Here is a 13,954-nt window from a genome sequence, read left to right on the forward strand (position 1 = left end):
CATCCATTCCACAGAGTCTTTTCTATTTTCCTTACTTGTGACTTTCACTGATAATTCTTCAGCTTCTAGATATGTCTGTTCACTTGGCAAAAGTAAAGGTCAAAATACGGATCAACTTCTGGAGAGTTGGGATTTCAGACACTTCTAAGCATGGCAGATTGTCAATCACTCAGGAATTTAAGGTTGCTTCTTATATTTTCTATTCTCTTGAATAAATGTATTCTAATCTACAATGTATCTTTTGAGTCACTGAAAGGAAAAAAGAGTCTTTTGGGGGATGAGGGCTTAGCCATTCTGGTAAACAGGTGAATTAGTGATCATCTCAAGCTATCTACTACAGATTAAATAAGACAAGGTAGAACTTGGGCTGATGTCTAAGGCACCAATAGGTAGGAAACCAAAGGGATCCTGTTTCCATTTTCAGAAAGATCTATGAAGGTAAGTCACTTTCATCCAAAGATATTCAAGGACTAAAGGGAAAAAAAAAGGAATAAAAAAAAAAGAAAGGAAAAAAGGGAGGGAAGGAAGGAAAGATTTAATAAATGCTTACTATGTGCTAAGCATAGCTATGCTAAGAACTTTATATATAGTTCATTTGTGTTAAGAATTGAGGAACCCTATTTGTGTTTTCTATTAACAGCAAACACTGATCATTCCCAATTTCTTTAAGGATTCTCTCCTTATTAGGCTTACTAGGCTAAAAGTCAGATCCTCTAGTACTACTAGCAGTGGGAATTTTGACTAGTCATAATCTTCACCTTGGTATAAATTTCCTCACCATGTGCAAAGAATATAGGAATATCTGCTCTGTTACCTCATATAGATATTGTGAGGGCCATGTGAGAAAAAGATATGAAAGACAAATAAAAATAAAAATTACTATATAAAAACAAGGCCACAGAGAAATTGGTGAATGGAAGTAAATACAGCAAAACATATAAAAATATATTCATATATATTTCACTGTCTGGGAGAGAGAGGTTCTTTCAATAAATTCTACCAGTTTTTTTCTTGAGCAATTCTTCAATAAAACTCATGTGTTCCCTCTTAGAATCATATATTTAGAGCTAAGATCTTACCTCTAAAACTGGATCATCTGTGGTTCAATCCTTTCATCTTGCAACTGAGTCACAGAGAAGTATAATGACTTGCTGAAAATCACATAGATGTTAAGCAACAGACTGAATTTTGAACTTGGATCTGCAAACTCTACATTTATTCTTTCCACTATAGAAAGCCATAATGCTTAGGGAGGAGTATTCAGGAGCTCTTGGTTTTACTATCTGGGTAGACTTCAGTTTTCTCATCTGTAAAAAGGAGGTTAGACCTGATGGTTTCCCATGTCTCTTGATTCTGAATCTATAAACCTATGATTCATGTCTCCATCAAGCAAGGGAGCCTTCTAAAGTTCAGTGGGTAGAGCCAATGAAGTGCCTCATTTCAGAGAAATGTCCTTCTCTTAAAGGGTCAAATGGCCCAAGACTACTATTCTAAGGAAAAGGCCACAAATAAGAAATGAATCCTGTTTTCTAGCAATACACAAGCTAGACAAAGCTGTCATATGCACCACATATGAGAGAAGGGGAAGGAGGAATGGATCATCCTTTTACAGGCCTATCAATAAATAATTATTTCACCCTCAAAATTTTATAATGGCCATAATGCCAGGAATTCCAACCATCCAATCATCTGTATCTCTTGGAAATCAACAAGGAATATTTACATCAACCAAGAGTCTCTCCCTCCTCCAGCCCACCTTCTTCTTCATATGTTTTCAATTTATAGCATATTATGAACACAAATCAGTGAGTTCCAAGGAGTGAGTGGAGCATTATGTTAAACAGATAGTCATCTGGTGAGCTCACAAGCATTGCTCAGAAAAACAGCAGAGCCTCGGCAACATTAAAATCAATAAGCCCAGAGTTTGATGGGAGTGTCACCTTGCGGCATCAGCACTGACATGGAGGCCTCTTCAACTGCTGCTCAGTGAAGGGGGGGAGGGAAATAACTAGATATTTCAGGGACTCATTTCTTCACATTTCTTTCAGATGAAATAATGGCATGTGTGTGTGGGTGTGTGTATACACATGAGGAAAAAGATAATGACTTATCAATTTCTAGTTTTGTTCTATCTAGATTCACTGGATCATAGAATGCTGGAAGGAACTTCAGAGATCATCTAGTCCAAACCCTCTTTTCCCAGATCAATCAATCAATTAATCATTACTAAATAATCTTTTCTATAAGGGCCTACTCTATGGCAGGCAAAATGCTAGATCCTAAGGATACAAATACAAAAACTATATACATCTTGTCCTCAAGGAGCTTATATTCTATCAGGTGAAACAACATATACACCTGCAAATAAATACAAGCTACATATATAATAAATACAAGGTAATTTCTGAGAACAGGAGCAGGACTAAAGAAACTGCAGCCCACACATATATTGTATCTAGGATATACAGTAACCTATTTAACATGTATAGGATTGCTTGCCATCTGGGGGAGGGGATGGAGAGAGGGAGGGGAAAAATCAGAACAGAAGTGAGTGCAAGGGATAATGCTGTAAAAAATTACCCTGGCATGCGTTCTATCAATAAAAAGTTATTTAAAAAAAAAAAAGAAAGAAACTGCAGCCCATATAAACTAATCTGCCAAAATCCACAAACCTGTTAGTTACAAGCCAGAATTAGTACCCATGCCACCTGTCTTCCAGTCCACTGTTACACCACTGTGTTTTCCTTCTCTTTAAACCAATATCAGTATTTTGAAATGGTAGTGAATTCAGGGAAATGTTAAAAAAAAAAAAAAGTCTATTTGAACCAAGAAGCTATTTTCTAAGGATGATAGCAATAATACTTATTGTCACAGAAGTTTTAGAAAACCCTTTCCTCAAAACAACCCTGTAAAGCAAGTAATACAAGTATTATTCTCATCTGTATTTTAAAAACAAGAGAAATCAAGGATTAGGAAAGGGAATTACTCAAGATTTTTTAACAAATAAATCAGAGTTGAAATTCAAACCCAGGACTCTAGAGACCACCCTTCTTTCCACTGAGCTAAGCTGCCTCACCTGGGAAGGACACTAAATCACTGATAGTGGAAATGAATAACTACCAACCTTCGCCAGTTAGGTACAGGTTTCTGAATTATTTTTTCCCTCTCCACTCACTTAAATCTCAGAGACGCTGGTGTTTCTGAGAGAACATGGACAGACTGGCAAAAGGCAAGAATAAATTAGACTGATTTCAGAGATCTGTCTCCTGTCACTGAAAAGCCACTGGTATTATGCTAGAAGGCAGCTTCAGAGAACACTGTAACTGCTTGTTGGTTTATCTCAGAAGAATGTGAGTATTTCAGAGTGAATAGATTTAAATGGCCAGGCTGACATCCTGGTCAGGGATATAAATTGTTACTGTCTTTTAGCAAGATTTGCTGGAAATGAACTGGAAGAGGTCATACAGTTCCTCTTGAGTTGGTTTTTCTAATAAAATAAACACCAAATTTCCTTTTGTCACAGCCCCAGTTCCTACATCTATTCAGGAGAGATACACTTTTAATTTCCCCAGTTGACATAAGAACTGAGTTCAAATCAAAAAATCCTTAATGAGGGAGTTGTGAAGTTTTTATATGCAGGATCCTGGAGCAACTGTGGGGAAGTAAGCTAATATCAACACTCTCATAAAAAAAAAAAAAAAAAAAAAAAAAAAAACAGCTGAGAATATTTTGAGTGAGAAAACTGAAGTGTACAACTGGGCCAGTTTGGACTAACTTAGACCTAAGGTAGATTGATCTAGGACCCAACTGTGGGTCCATTGGGCAAGAAGTACATAAAAGCAGTTTTAGGAGTTTGTTTGGGAGCTCCTGAGATCCCAAGGAACCTTTTTACATTGCATTCAGGTGGCTTTTATCTTCTTGAACTACTGGGAATGGCTTCCAACTGGGGTAAATAGAATATGCGTGTATATACATACATATATACACACACATAAAAACATATGTATATATGGACATGTGCACATACATAAAATACCTACCTACACATAAACATTTATATACACACATCTGGACATACATACATAGCTATATCTATACCTATAGAGATTTGAACATGATTATTTGCTTGAATCCTGATGTTCTGACTGATCCATGAATGATCCAGCTTCAATGATCCATATGGGATCTTATAACTGAAAGTGGGGGTTGTGAAATTATGATTTATTATCAATAAATGTTTGATTTGTCTACCTATTTTATATATCTACGTACCCAGAGTCATGCAAAATTTTTGTAGACAAAAAGAGGTCTTGAATGGAAAAAGTTTTAAAAGCCTTGCTCTATGATAGATGATCAATCAGGATATATAAACTAGACATGTTAATCTCATTTGATTCCCTCATCAATCCTGTGAGGCAGGTGTAAGTATCATCTCCATTTTACAGATGAGAAAACTAAGTCTAAGAAAGGTCACACAGAGATAAGTAAATGTCTGAGGCTGGATTTGAACTTTGGTCTTCCAGATTCTACAGCTGACATGCTAGCTGTGCCATTTAACTGCTTCAATGCAACATCCTGTTTAGTCGAGAGAAGAGAAAACAAAGGGGATGTACTTGATGTTTTTCTTCACCAGTTGAAGAGCTGTCAGGCTAATGGAGGAATAGGTTTGTTCCACCAGGAACAGATTATCCTCTGTGGCTGGAACATTGGGTGGAAATTAACAGAGAGGAAGATTGCAGTTCTGTGTGAGGAAAAATTCCTAGCAATTAGAAATATCCAAAGGGAATGGGCTGCCTAGAGGGCAAGTTCCCCAACCCTGAAGGTCTAAGGAAGAAACTGGATGAATACTTATCAGGGTCCTGTATAGGTTGAATGAGATGAATGCATGGGTAGCATTTAAAAGAAAAGAAAGGGTTTCAAGGTGATTTATCTTGGATCCTAGACAGGATGACATTTGAAAAGAATAAGAAAAAGAGGGTAGATCTATAAGGAGATTCCCTACAGACAGGCAGCTGACTATGTTACAAACAAAGACCTGAGATGGTTATGTTTGGGTCTGAAAAATATTTCCTGCCAAAGAAGAATCCAGGAATCCCTAGGATAGCATGACTTTCTTTTTCAAGGTTTCCTGTAACATTTTTCTTAGGTGGTTTGTTTCAACTGTTCCTGTCTAGAAAACCTGTCTTTCCTCTTTCTAAGTAGAAAGGTGTGGCAGCCCTTCTGAAAGCCCCCTTCTGGGGGTCCACATCCTCCCAGTGAGCTATGGTCTCTCCTTGCCTTAGCTACCTATTCCCTCCTTGGTTCCAATGGAGTTTCCTACAGCGATGGCTCAGAACAGATTTTCTCATAAAGCCTTAATGCTGTTTCCACTGTGCCTTGATATCCCTAGGAGTAGCTGCTGGAGGAAAGCAGCTGACCTAGCAACTTGAACAAGAGCTGGTGGAGACTTTGAGTAAGTGTGTGGGAAGGGAGGTGGAATTCTCCTTGATCTGGACCCAAGCCAGGCTCACTCCAAGCTAGGCAGGGTGTAAGCTCAAAGTTCTGCAGGAAGAGTTAGGGTTTTCACCCTCGAGGCTGTTTCATTAGCCAAAAATGAAAACTACTTACAAATAATGTGTGTGATTGGTTTGCCACTTCCACGATCAATCTCCTTTTCCCCATGTATTCCCTGTGCAATTATCCACACTGAAAAGTGCATTAGTCAAATGGGCTTCTGATAAAGCATAGAGTATGGAGATGTTCACACATCTGAAAGAGCTTTCAAGAGAAAGCAGTAACTGTAGTGAAGAATATAAAATACTTTACTGCATTTGATATTGTAGATGGCAAGAGCTTTGTGAAAAGCACTTTATGTGCAAATAAAGCATTTTATTGCCCACAATGTAATCACAAGCCCAAAGTCATCAATGCCTCTATAGAATTTCTTGAAAAGTGGCCAAATAAACATCCTCCCTCTAATGCCTATTCTTCCATGTTATTTGTAAAGAAGAAAGAAATGGAAAGAGAGACAATAAGTTTAAGACTGGAAGGAACCTTAAATTTCATCAGTACAAATACTTTATTTTATAGATGAGAAAACTGAGGCCCAAAGAGGTGACATAGCCTGACCAAGTGACAGGTAATAAGAGTTGGGTTTGAATGCCAGTGCCTTTGATTCTAAATCTAGAACTGTTTCCATTACCATGCTGGGTTAAAGTGAGGGAGAAAAGAAGCATTAGGAGGAGGGGGAGAAGACAAGAAAAGGGAGAAAGTGGGGGGAGGGAAGGATATTTCCAAATTCCAAGATAAATTTTAGTTTAAGTATGTAGAATATGTCTCCTACAGGAAAATGTTTATGTTTTCTTACTCCATTTAGAAGAAGCAAGACAGAATAGTCTTTTTGCTCCTTAGAAAGAACTTTAAAAATTCCTGTAGATAGAATGACCACACATACCCCATTCACAACTTCTAATTTTTTCTAAGTATTACCACAGACACAGGAGACCTTAGGGACCATCAATGTCCATTCAGTTGCTTCAATTCAGTAATCAGAGGAGTTCCGGTATCTATAATGCTTTAAGATTTATAAAAGCACTCATAAAAGCATAGTGAGTTAGGCAATAAGAAATATTACCGCCATTTTATAGATAAATAAACTGAGGCCCAAAGCAGGTAAAGAACTTGCTGACAGTCACACTGCTATCTGTACAGCAGGACCCAAGTATCCTGACTAGTCTATTCCACAAAAAACTTGGGACCCACCAAGGTCAATTGTTTTGTCCAAACTCACACAGTTAAAGACAGATGAGAACTAGGTCTCCTGGTTCTCATGCAAAATGTTTTCCCCCAATATACCCTTCAGTAGGAGGAGGTGGAAATGAAATCATAGGTTCAGTTGATGAAAATTTTCCAGTCTACAGATTTGGGGCATTATCTGCCAAGCTAGGTAATAAACCATCCATCACCAAGGTCTGATCTATATTGTTCTCAAATGAATCCCATAGAGATTAAGCAACTTCTCTAAAATGCAGTGGCAAAGATAAGCTGCCTTACTCCTCAGAGTTCATGTCTCAAAACTCGGTAGTTAGCTACAGTGACAGAAATCAGAATCTGAAGGACATACAGGTCCAAGCCCTGGATTTCATCTGACTCCACATCACTGAGTTAATCAGTATTTATTTAGCATCTACTGTATACAGAAGCTTGTCCAACTCCCCTCTTGTAATCACCTTCATCAGAAAAACAAATAAACATAATTTCATTAAACCCTTAACACCATACTAGTTTGTAACAATGACAGAGACTCAGTCTTTGACTTCTAGGAGCCTGGAATCCCAAGCAGTTTTTGCCTTATAATCACCTCTAGCTCTAGCTCTAGCTCAAGGATTTTTCCTGTCTGCTTTACAGGCAGAGCAATAAGAATTCCTGAGGTCACAAAAATCAGAAGTTGTGAATGGGGTATGTGTTGGTCTCTCAGTCTACAGGAATTTTTAAGTTTTTTCTAGGGAGCAAAAAACTAGCTAGAAAGTATAGAAGATAGAGCCCTGGGCCTGGAATCAGGAAATTCAAATCCAGCCTGAGACACTAACTGTGTGATCCTGGGCAAGTCACTGTTTGCCTCAATTTCTTATATGTAAAATGAGCTGGAGAAAGGAAATGGCAAATTACGTTTGCCAAGAAAACCCCAAATGGAGTCACCCAGAATCAGACATGACTGAAAACAACAATATGGTTACTATCAGGTCAAGGTAAATATTGCAAAGATAGCCCTTCTCTCTCTACTCTTCCCTCTGAAAGTGAAGCTCGTGGGATTTTTAGAATAGCTCTCACCTTGAGACCACCGCTTTCCGCTTCGGACCCTGGATCCACACCAGTGATATAAATCCCCAAAGCATATTCGGCTCCTCCTCGTATCATGAGGCCCAGAGACCTTCCTTCACCAAGTACCAAGTTTACCTGCAGAGATAATGGGGCAATGCAAAGCAAAGGGAAGTTATCAGTTAGAGGGATCTAAATCTGAAGCACACTAAACCATATACCTAACGATGATTTTCCCACCATCAAAGATTTTAGAATAAGTAGGAAATATAAAGTGCATTTTGCACTTATAATATAAATATAATATAAAGTGCAACTTTGCACATTGCAAATTGCACATAAATTTGTTTACAAGAAATTGCCCAGATCAATACACGAACCCCCACAATATTTTGAGTTCTAGTCCATGTATGTCATTAATTAGCTGTATGACCTTAGTCAAATCATTCCTTCTCTGGACCTCAATTTACTCATCTGTAATATGGAAGTGATAAGCTAGACTAAACTCCTTTTCAGTTCTGGCATTCTATGTTTTGAGTTCAAATCTTAGCTCTGATATTTACTAGCTGAATGACTCTAGGCAAGTCACATCACCTCACAATATTTCATTTATAGAAAAGAAATAATGATGCTTCTTATTCCTGTATAATACAAAGAAAAGCATTCTGCAGTTGGAGCCAGAGGACTTGAGGTTCAAATCTCTATTTCTAACATGTGTGGAGACTCACCTAAAAGGAAGTCATTTAATATCTTTGAGTTTCAGTGACTCATCTATAAAAATAAGAGGATTGGACTAATTCTTCTCCAGGTACCTTCCAGCTTTAACTCTGAGATCTTACTTCACAGGATTATCATGAGGAACATGCCTCATAAACTTCCACATATTAGAAAAATGGGAGCTATTTCTATTGTCTAAAATACCATCATCCTATTGATAATTTGCTTATAAAATAAAGGAAAAAATGAGATTGAGCTTTACCTAACAAAAACTCAGGCCAAATTTTCTATCATTGCATAGCATCCAAATTAGAAGAGACCCACTAATCCAACCCCTACATCATCAAAATTCAACCCCAATTTCCCTCCTTTTTATTGTTGTTACTTTCTCAACCTCTCTTTTTTACCCTATCCTAGTTACCTTATCTTCTGCGCCCACCATCTCATCCCCAACATCACCCACATTTGAAGGGAATAGTAAGTTATATGTGGTAGATTGGCAGTTTCATAAGCAATCATCTTTTTTATTGTACTGTGTTATAGACATGTTTGTTTTGTTCTGTGAATTGAAAATAAATTTAAAAAAGATTCAATCCCAAGAATTTACAACTTCCCCAACAAAGGTTGTTCCAGCCCTCTTTACCTGAAGATCTTCAGAGAAAAACAATCTGTTCTCTCTTTAGGTAGCCTCATTCCATTTAATAATAATAGCATTTTAAAGTCTGGAAAGTACTTTACAAATACTATTTCACTTTATCCTTACAACAACCCTGGGATATAGATGTTATTGTTTTCACCTTTTTAGAGATAAGGAAACTGAAGCAAAAGGAGGTTTAGGGTTGCCCAGCTAGGAACTGTCTGCATTGAACTCAGGACTTCCTCTTTTAAAGCTCAGTACTCTAACCACTATGCTACCTTGCTGTCTTCATAGGTTATTATTATTATTATTTGGAAATTTTATTCTGGTAGCAAGTCAAAATTGATCTCTAAAATGTCACACAATATATTAGTTCTGCCCTCTGTCATTAAGCAGAACAAGTTTAATCCTTCTTCCCCTTAACAGGCTTTCAGTTAATTAAAGACATCTATCACATCCCTTCTAATTCTTTTCTTTTCTAGGTAAAACACAATTTCGCCAGCCAGGCCAGCCATTTCATGAGTCCTCATGTGGTGGCTCTCAAAAACAAACATAATACTACTGAGTTAAGTATAACAGTATTATCACTAATATTCTAGACCTTATATAGGGCACTTCCTTAAAGTACTCTAAATTCCATCAACTTCTTGGGCAGTCATGTCACAATGTTGATTCATATTGAGTTTGTGGTCACTTACAAAGTCATGTCTAGCGACCTCCTCTATTTCTTCTTAAGAAATTTATTTATTAATCCAATTGTAGGTCTTAATTTCTACTAAAATTTCATTATTAGTCTCAACCCATTATTTTGGTCTATTTACAGAAATTTTTATTGCATTCTGATTGTCACCCAACATGTTGGCTATCCCTTCCAACTTCATGTTATCAGTAAATTTGATCAGCAAGTTTAATCATTCATTAAAGTAATTTTTTTTAAAATGTGAAAAGAACAGGGCCAAGGATAGATTCAGGAGGCATGCTACTAGAAATCTCCAAGTTGATATTGAGTCATTCATTAAAATTGTTTTGCGGTCCTATCATTTAACCAAATAAACTCTTTGGAGGAAAAAAGTCTAATCTATTTCTATATTCCATCAGCTCTTGCACCCTTCCCCCAAGTAAAATCTTTGATTATTCTCTCTGTTTCATAAAGGATGCCTTCAAATTTTAATCATTTGCTAGAGTAATAAGGACTGACACTGAGTTCCCCAAACCATCATGTCCTCTGTTCAGATGACCAGCTTCTCCTATTTCCCCAAGTTCTAACTCGTTAGGAATTAAGACACTAAAAGATCCTCAGAAGAACAATTTTCTAGAATCCTATTATTTCAACTCTTTGTATATCTGTAGCAATTTAATATCGACAGCTTGCTTTTTTCACAACAAAATTAAACAGCAGATAATTAAGTCATAGCATTCTCATTTTGCACCTAAAGATTCTAAGGTTAATTGGTATAGAAATCTATCATATTCCACAGGAGAGTAGGAGGAGGAAAAGATAAAAGAACAAGGTGGAAGTGATAGGAGTGGGCAGATTGGGGAGGAAGTAGTCAGAAACAAAATACTTCTGAGGAGAGATGGATTAAAAGGAGAGAGAGAATAGAATAAACAGGGAGGAAAATAGAATGGAGGGAAATACATTTAGATATCATAATTGTGAAAAAAATTTAAAGCAAATTTTTATGATAAAGACCTCATTTCTCAAATGAAAAAGGAATCAAATTCATAAAAATAAGAGCTGTTTCCCAATTAATAAATGATCAAAAGATATGAACAGTTTTCAGAGGAAGAATCAAAATTATCCATAATCATATGAAAAAAATTCTCTAACTCACTATTGACTGGCAAAATGAAAATTAAAACAATTCTGAGATACTATTCATACCTATTAGATTGTTAAAAAGGAAAATGACCAATATTGGAGGGGATGTGGGGAAAATGAGACATTAATGAATTGTTGATGGAGTTGTGATTTGACCATTTGTAGAACAATTTGAACTACTCTCAAAGAGCTATAAAACCATGCATACCCTTTGATGTAGCAATATCACGACTAAGTCTACATCCAAAAAGAGAGAACAAACAAAAAGGAAAAAGGATCTATATGTACAAAAATATTTATAGCAGCTCTTTTCTGGTGGCAAAGAATTAGAAATTGAGGGGCTATGCAACAAAATGTGAACAAATTATGGTATGTGATTGTGATGGATACTATTGTGTTATAATGATGAGTAGGATGCTTTCAGAAAAACCTGAAAAGACTTACATGAGCTGATGCAGTGAAATGTACTATGTACAAAGCAACAGCAATATTGTAATCTGATAAGATGTGAATGACTTAGTTATTCTCAGCAATACAATAATCCAAGATAGTGCTGAAGGATTTATGATGAAAAATGCTATCCATCCCCAGAGAAAGAACTGATGGTATCTGAATACAGATTAAAGCACATTTTTCTTGAGATTTTTTTCTGGTCTATGTTTTCTTTCATAACATGACTAATAGGGAAATATGATTTGCATGAATGCACATGAATAATTTATATCAAATGGTTTTCTTTCTTAATGAGAGGATGGGAGGAAGGGAGAGAATTTGGAACTCAAAGTTTCAAAAACAAATGTTTAAAATTATTTTACATGCAATTGAGGAAAAGTAAAATGTGAAGTAAATTTTTAAAAATTAAAAATGAGGAAAAGAGATTCTGAGGCTAAAAGAAGAATTAAATGACTTGCCTAAGAATATGCATTTATTAAGTATCAGATACAGGACAGGAATCTAGGCCTCAAGATTCTAATTTCAGCATTCTTTTTACTATCCTCTTAAATAATACTTAATAAATATTTCAAACATGTCCTAAAAGTGACAGACTCTACCATGTGTGGAGAAGAGCATTTAATCACAATAGCTAGTAGGGTGATAGAATTTAAAACTGGAATGGACATTAGAAATTGTCTAGCCCAAGGATTCTTAATCTTTTTTGTGTCCTGGATCTTTTCTTTTACAGCTGGTAAATCCTAAATACCCTTTCTCAGAATAATGTGTTTAAATGCATAAATAAAATACAGAGGATTACAAAGGAAACTAATTATATATGTATGTGTGTATGTATATATTTGTATATATGTATATGTAAATATATATATACATTGTTTATATATGTATTATATTTGTATTTTAATTTATACATTATATATGTATTTTAAACAAGTTCATGTTTTAAAAACCCCAGATCTGGCTCAACCTCGACTCTTTTGAAAAGGAAGCAAAGGCCCAGAAGGATGAGAAGCTTTTGCCAAGATTACAGTAGTTAAATGGCAGGGCTAACATTCAAGCATCCATCATTCAATTCTAAATCCAGCTGCTTTCCTGCTATGCACAATGCCACTATGCATATTGGGGTGGGGGTGAGATCATAATTACAAAGAAACCTCATCCCACACAGTCCTTCCTTGTGCAGACTAAATTGTACCCTGGGTGCCAAAGAATTAATGCTGCTTCCTCAAGTGCCCGGCTTACAAATGGGGAGTAGTTTATACAATGAAAGGATCTGGTTCCTCATTTTTTATGAGCAAATGGACCACAAAGTATCGTGGCAGCCAAGATGGATGGTGACTGGGAGATGCTTTTTATTAGCAGAGATTTAAGGTAAATTTTTTAGAGAGAAGCTGCATGATTTGTGAAGCTCTTGGGAATATATACAGTCAAGCAAGCAATAACACTATCATAGCACATTTGAAAACACAGAGAGCAACAGGTACATGCATCTTGTTCCTCTCCATGAACAGATGGATGGCATCAGGAAATATTAGGTAGGATGCTTTTTAGAAATGTCAGACTCAGCTTTGGCTTTGAGTCTGAAGAATGGTTCCCAAGCAGACTTGCTAAATCTAAATAGCTAAAACCGCTGCCCCAACACTCTTGGTGGGAGCACAGGGGATGTGGTGAGTGCTAGAATACAGGGGCATCCTGGGGGAGTCCTGTTTGCCAACCTGCTCAAACAGGCTAACTTAGACCACAGACTGTGCTGACCATATGGTGGCTTCAGAGACAGCGAGAGCTTATTCCTCGGCATTTCAAAGATGAGAAATTCCTCATGAAGACCACACTCTTTTCAGGTTAAGATTTTTAAAGACTGAATTTTTATAGCCTGTTTTATTTGACTCCTGTTTGCAGATGATGGAAGGTAGGGGTGATCTTTTCTTTTATAAAAACATAGGTTTCTTCAGGGATTTAGTCAGGCCAGGTCAACAAACTTTTATTAAGTACCTATTCTCTACCAGACACTTTGCTAAGGCAACCTTAGTCATTGTAAACACCGCAAAGTTCAAAGAAGTCACAAAATTCATGTGTTCTTTCCTCTCCCAAGTGAAGCAAACTCTTTGAGGATTCTTTTCCTTTTTTCCCTTTGAATCCTCCATAACTGGGCCTGGCACACAGGTGGGACTTAATAAATGTTTATGAATTGACTAGGTGATAAATTAATTGATTGCCTTTGATACTGTTGATAGCTCTATCCTCGTAGATCCTGCAAATTACCAGATTTTCTCAATTATGCCTTCATTATATCTATCATCTCTGCTCTCCTCTATAGCTTCACAAAGTGACTGTGCTGTTTCAGGTACTTATGAATTCTCACTTAGACTCAGTTATAGACTATTACATGGTCTCCCTGTTATAAACTCCTTCCTCCTATAAACCACCCACTCCATAGTTGTAAGAATCTCATCTTCCTAAAGTTTCAATCTGACTGTCACTTTCTAGTTCAAAAACCTTGAGCATTCCCATATTTCTCATAAGATAAA

At 36.6% G+C, this 13,954-nt stretch overlaps 1 protein-coding gene across 10 annotated transcripts in view; it reads right to left on the bottom strand.

The window, feature by feature from the left end:
• Window positions 1-13,954, bottom strand: part of WHRN (whirlin) — a 123,808-nt gene that overhangs the window by 66,008 nt on the left and 43,846 nt on the right. For all 10 annotated transcript variants that reach the window (XM_051979479.1, XM_051979477.1, XM_051979481.1 and 7 more), the window contains exon 3: window positions 7,810-7,935. In XM_051979479.1, coding sequence (XP_051835439.1) covers window positions 7,810-7,935 — 126 coding nt within the window. The remainder of the gene's footprint in view (window positions 1-7,809; window positions 7,936-13,954) is intronic.

Source organism: Antechinus flavipes, chromosome 2, assembly GCF_016432865.1.
Source record: "Antechinus flavipes isolate AdamAnt ecotype Samford, QLD, Australia chromosome 2, AdamAnt_v2, whole genome shotgun sequence".
Classification (NCBI taxonomy): domain Eukaryota; kingdom Metazoa; phylum Chordata; class Mammalia; order Dasyuromorphia; family Dasyuridae; genus Antechinus; species Antechinus flavipes.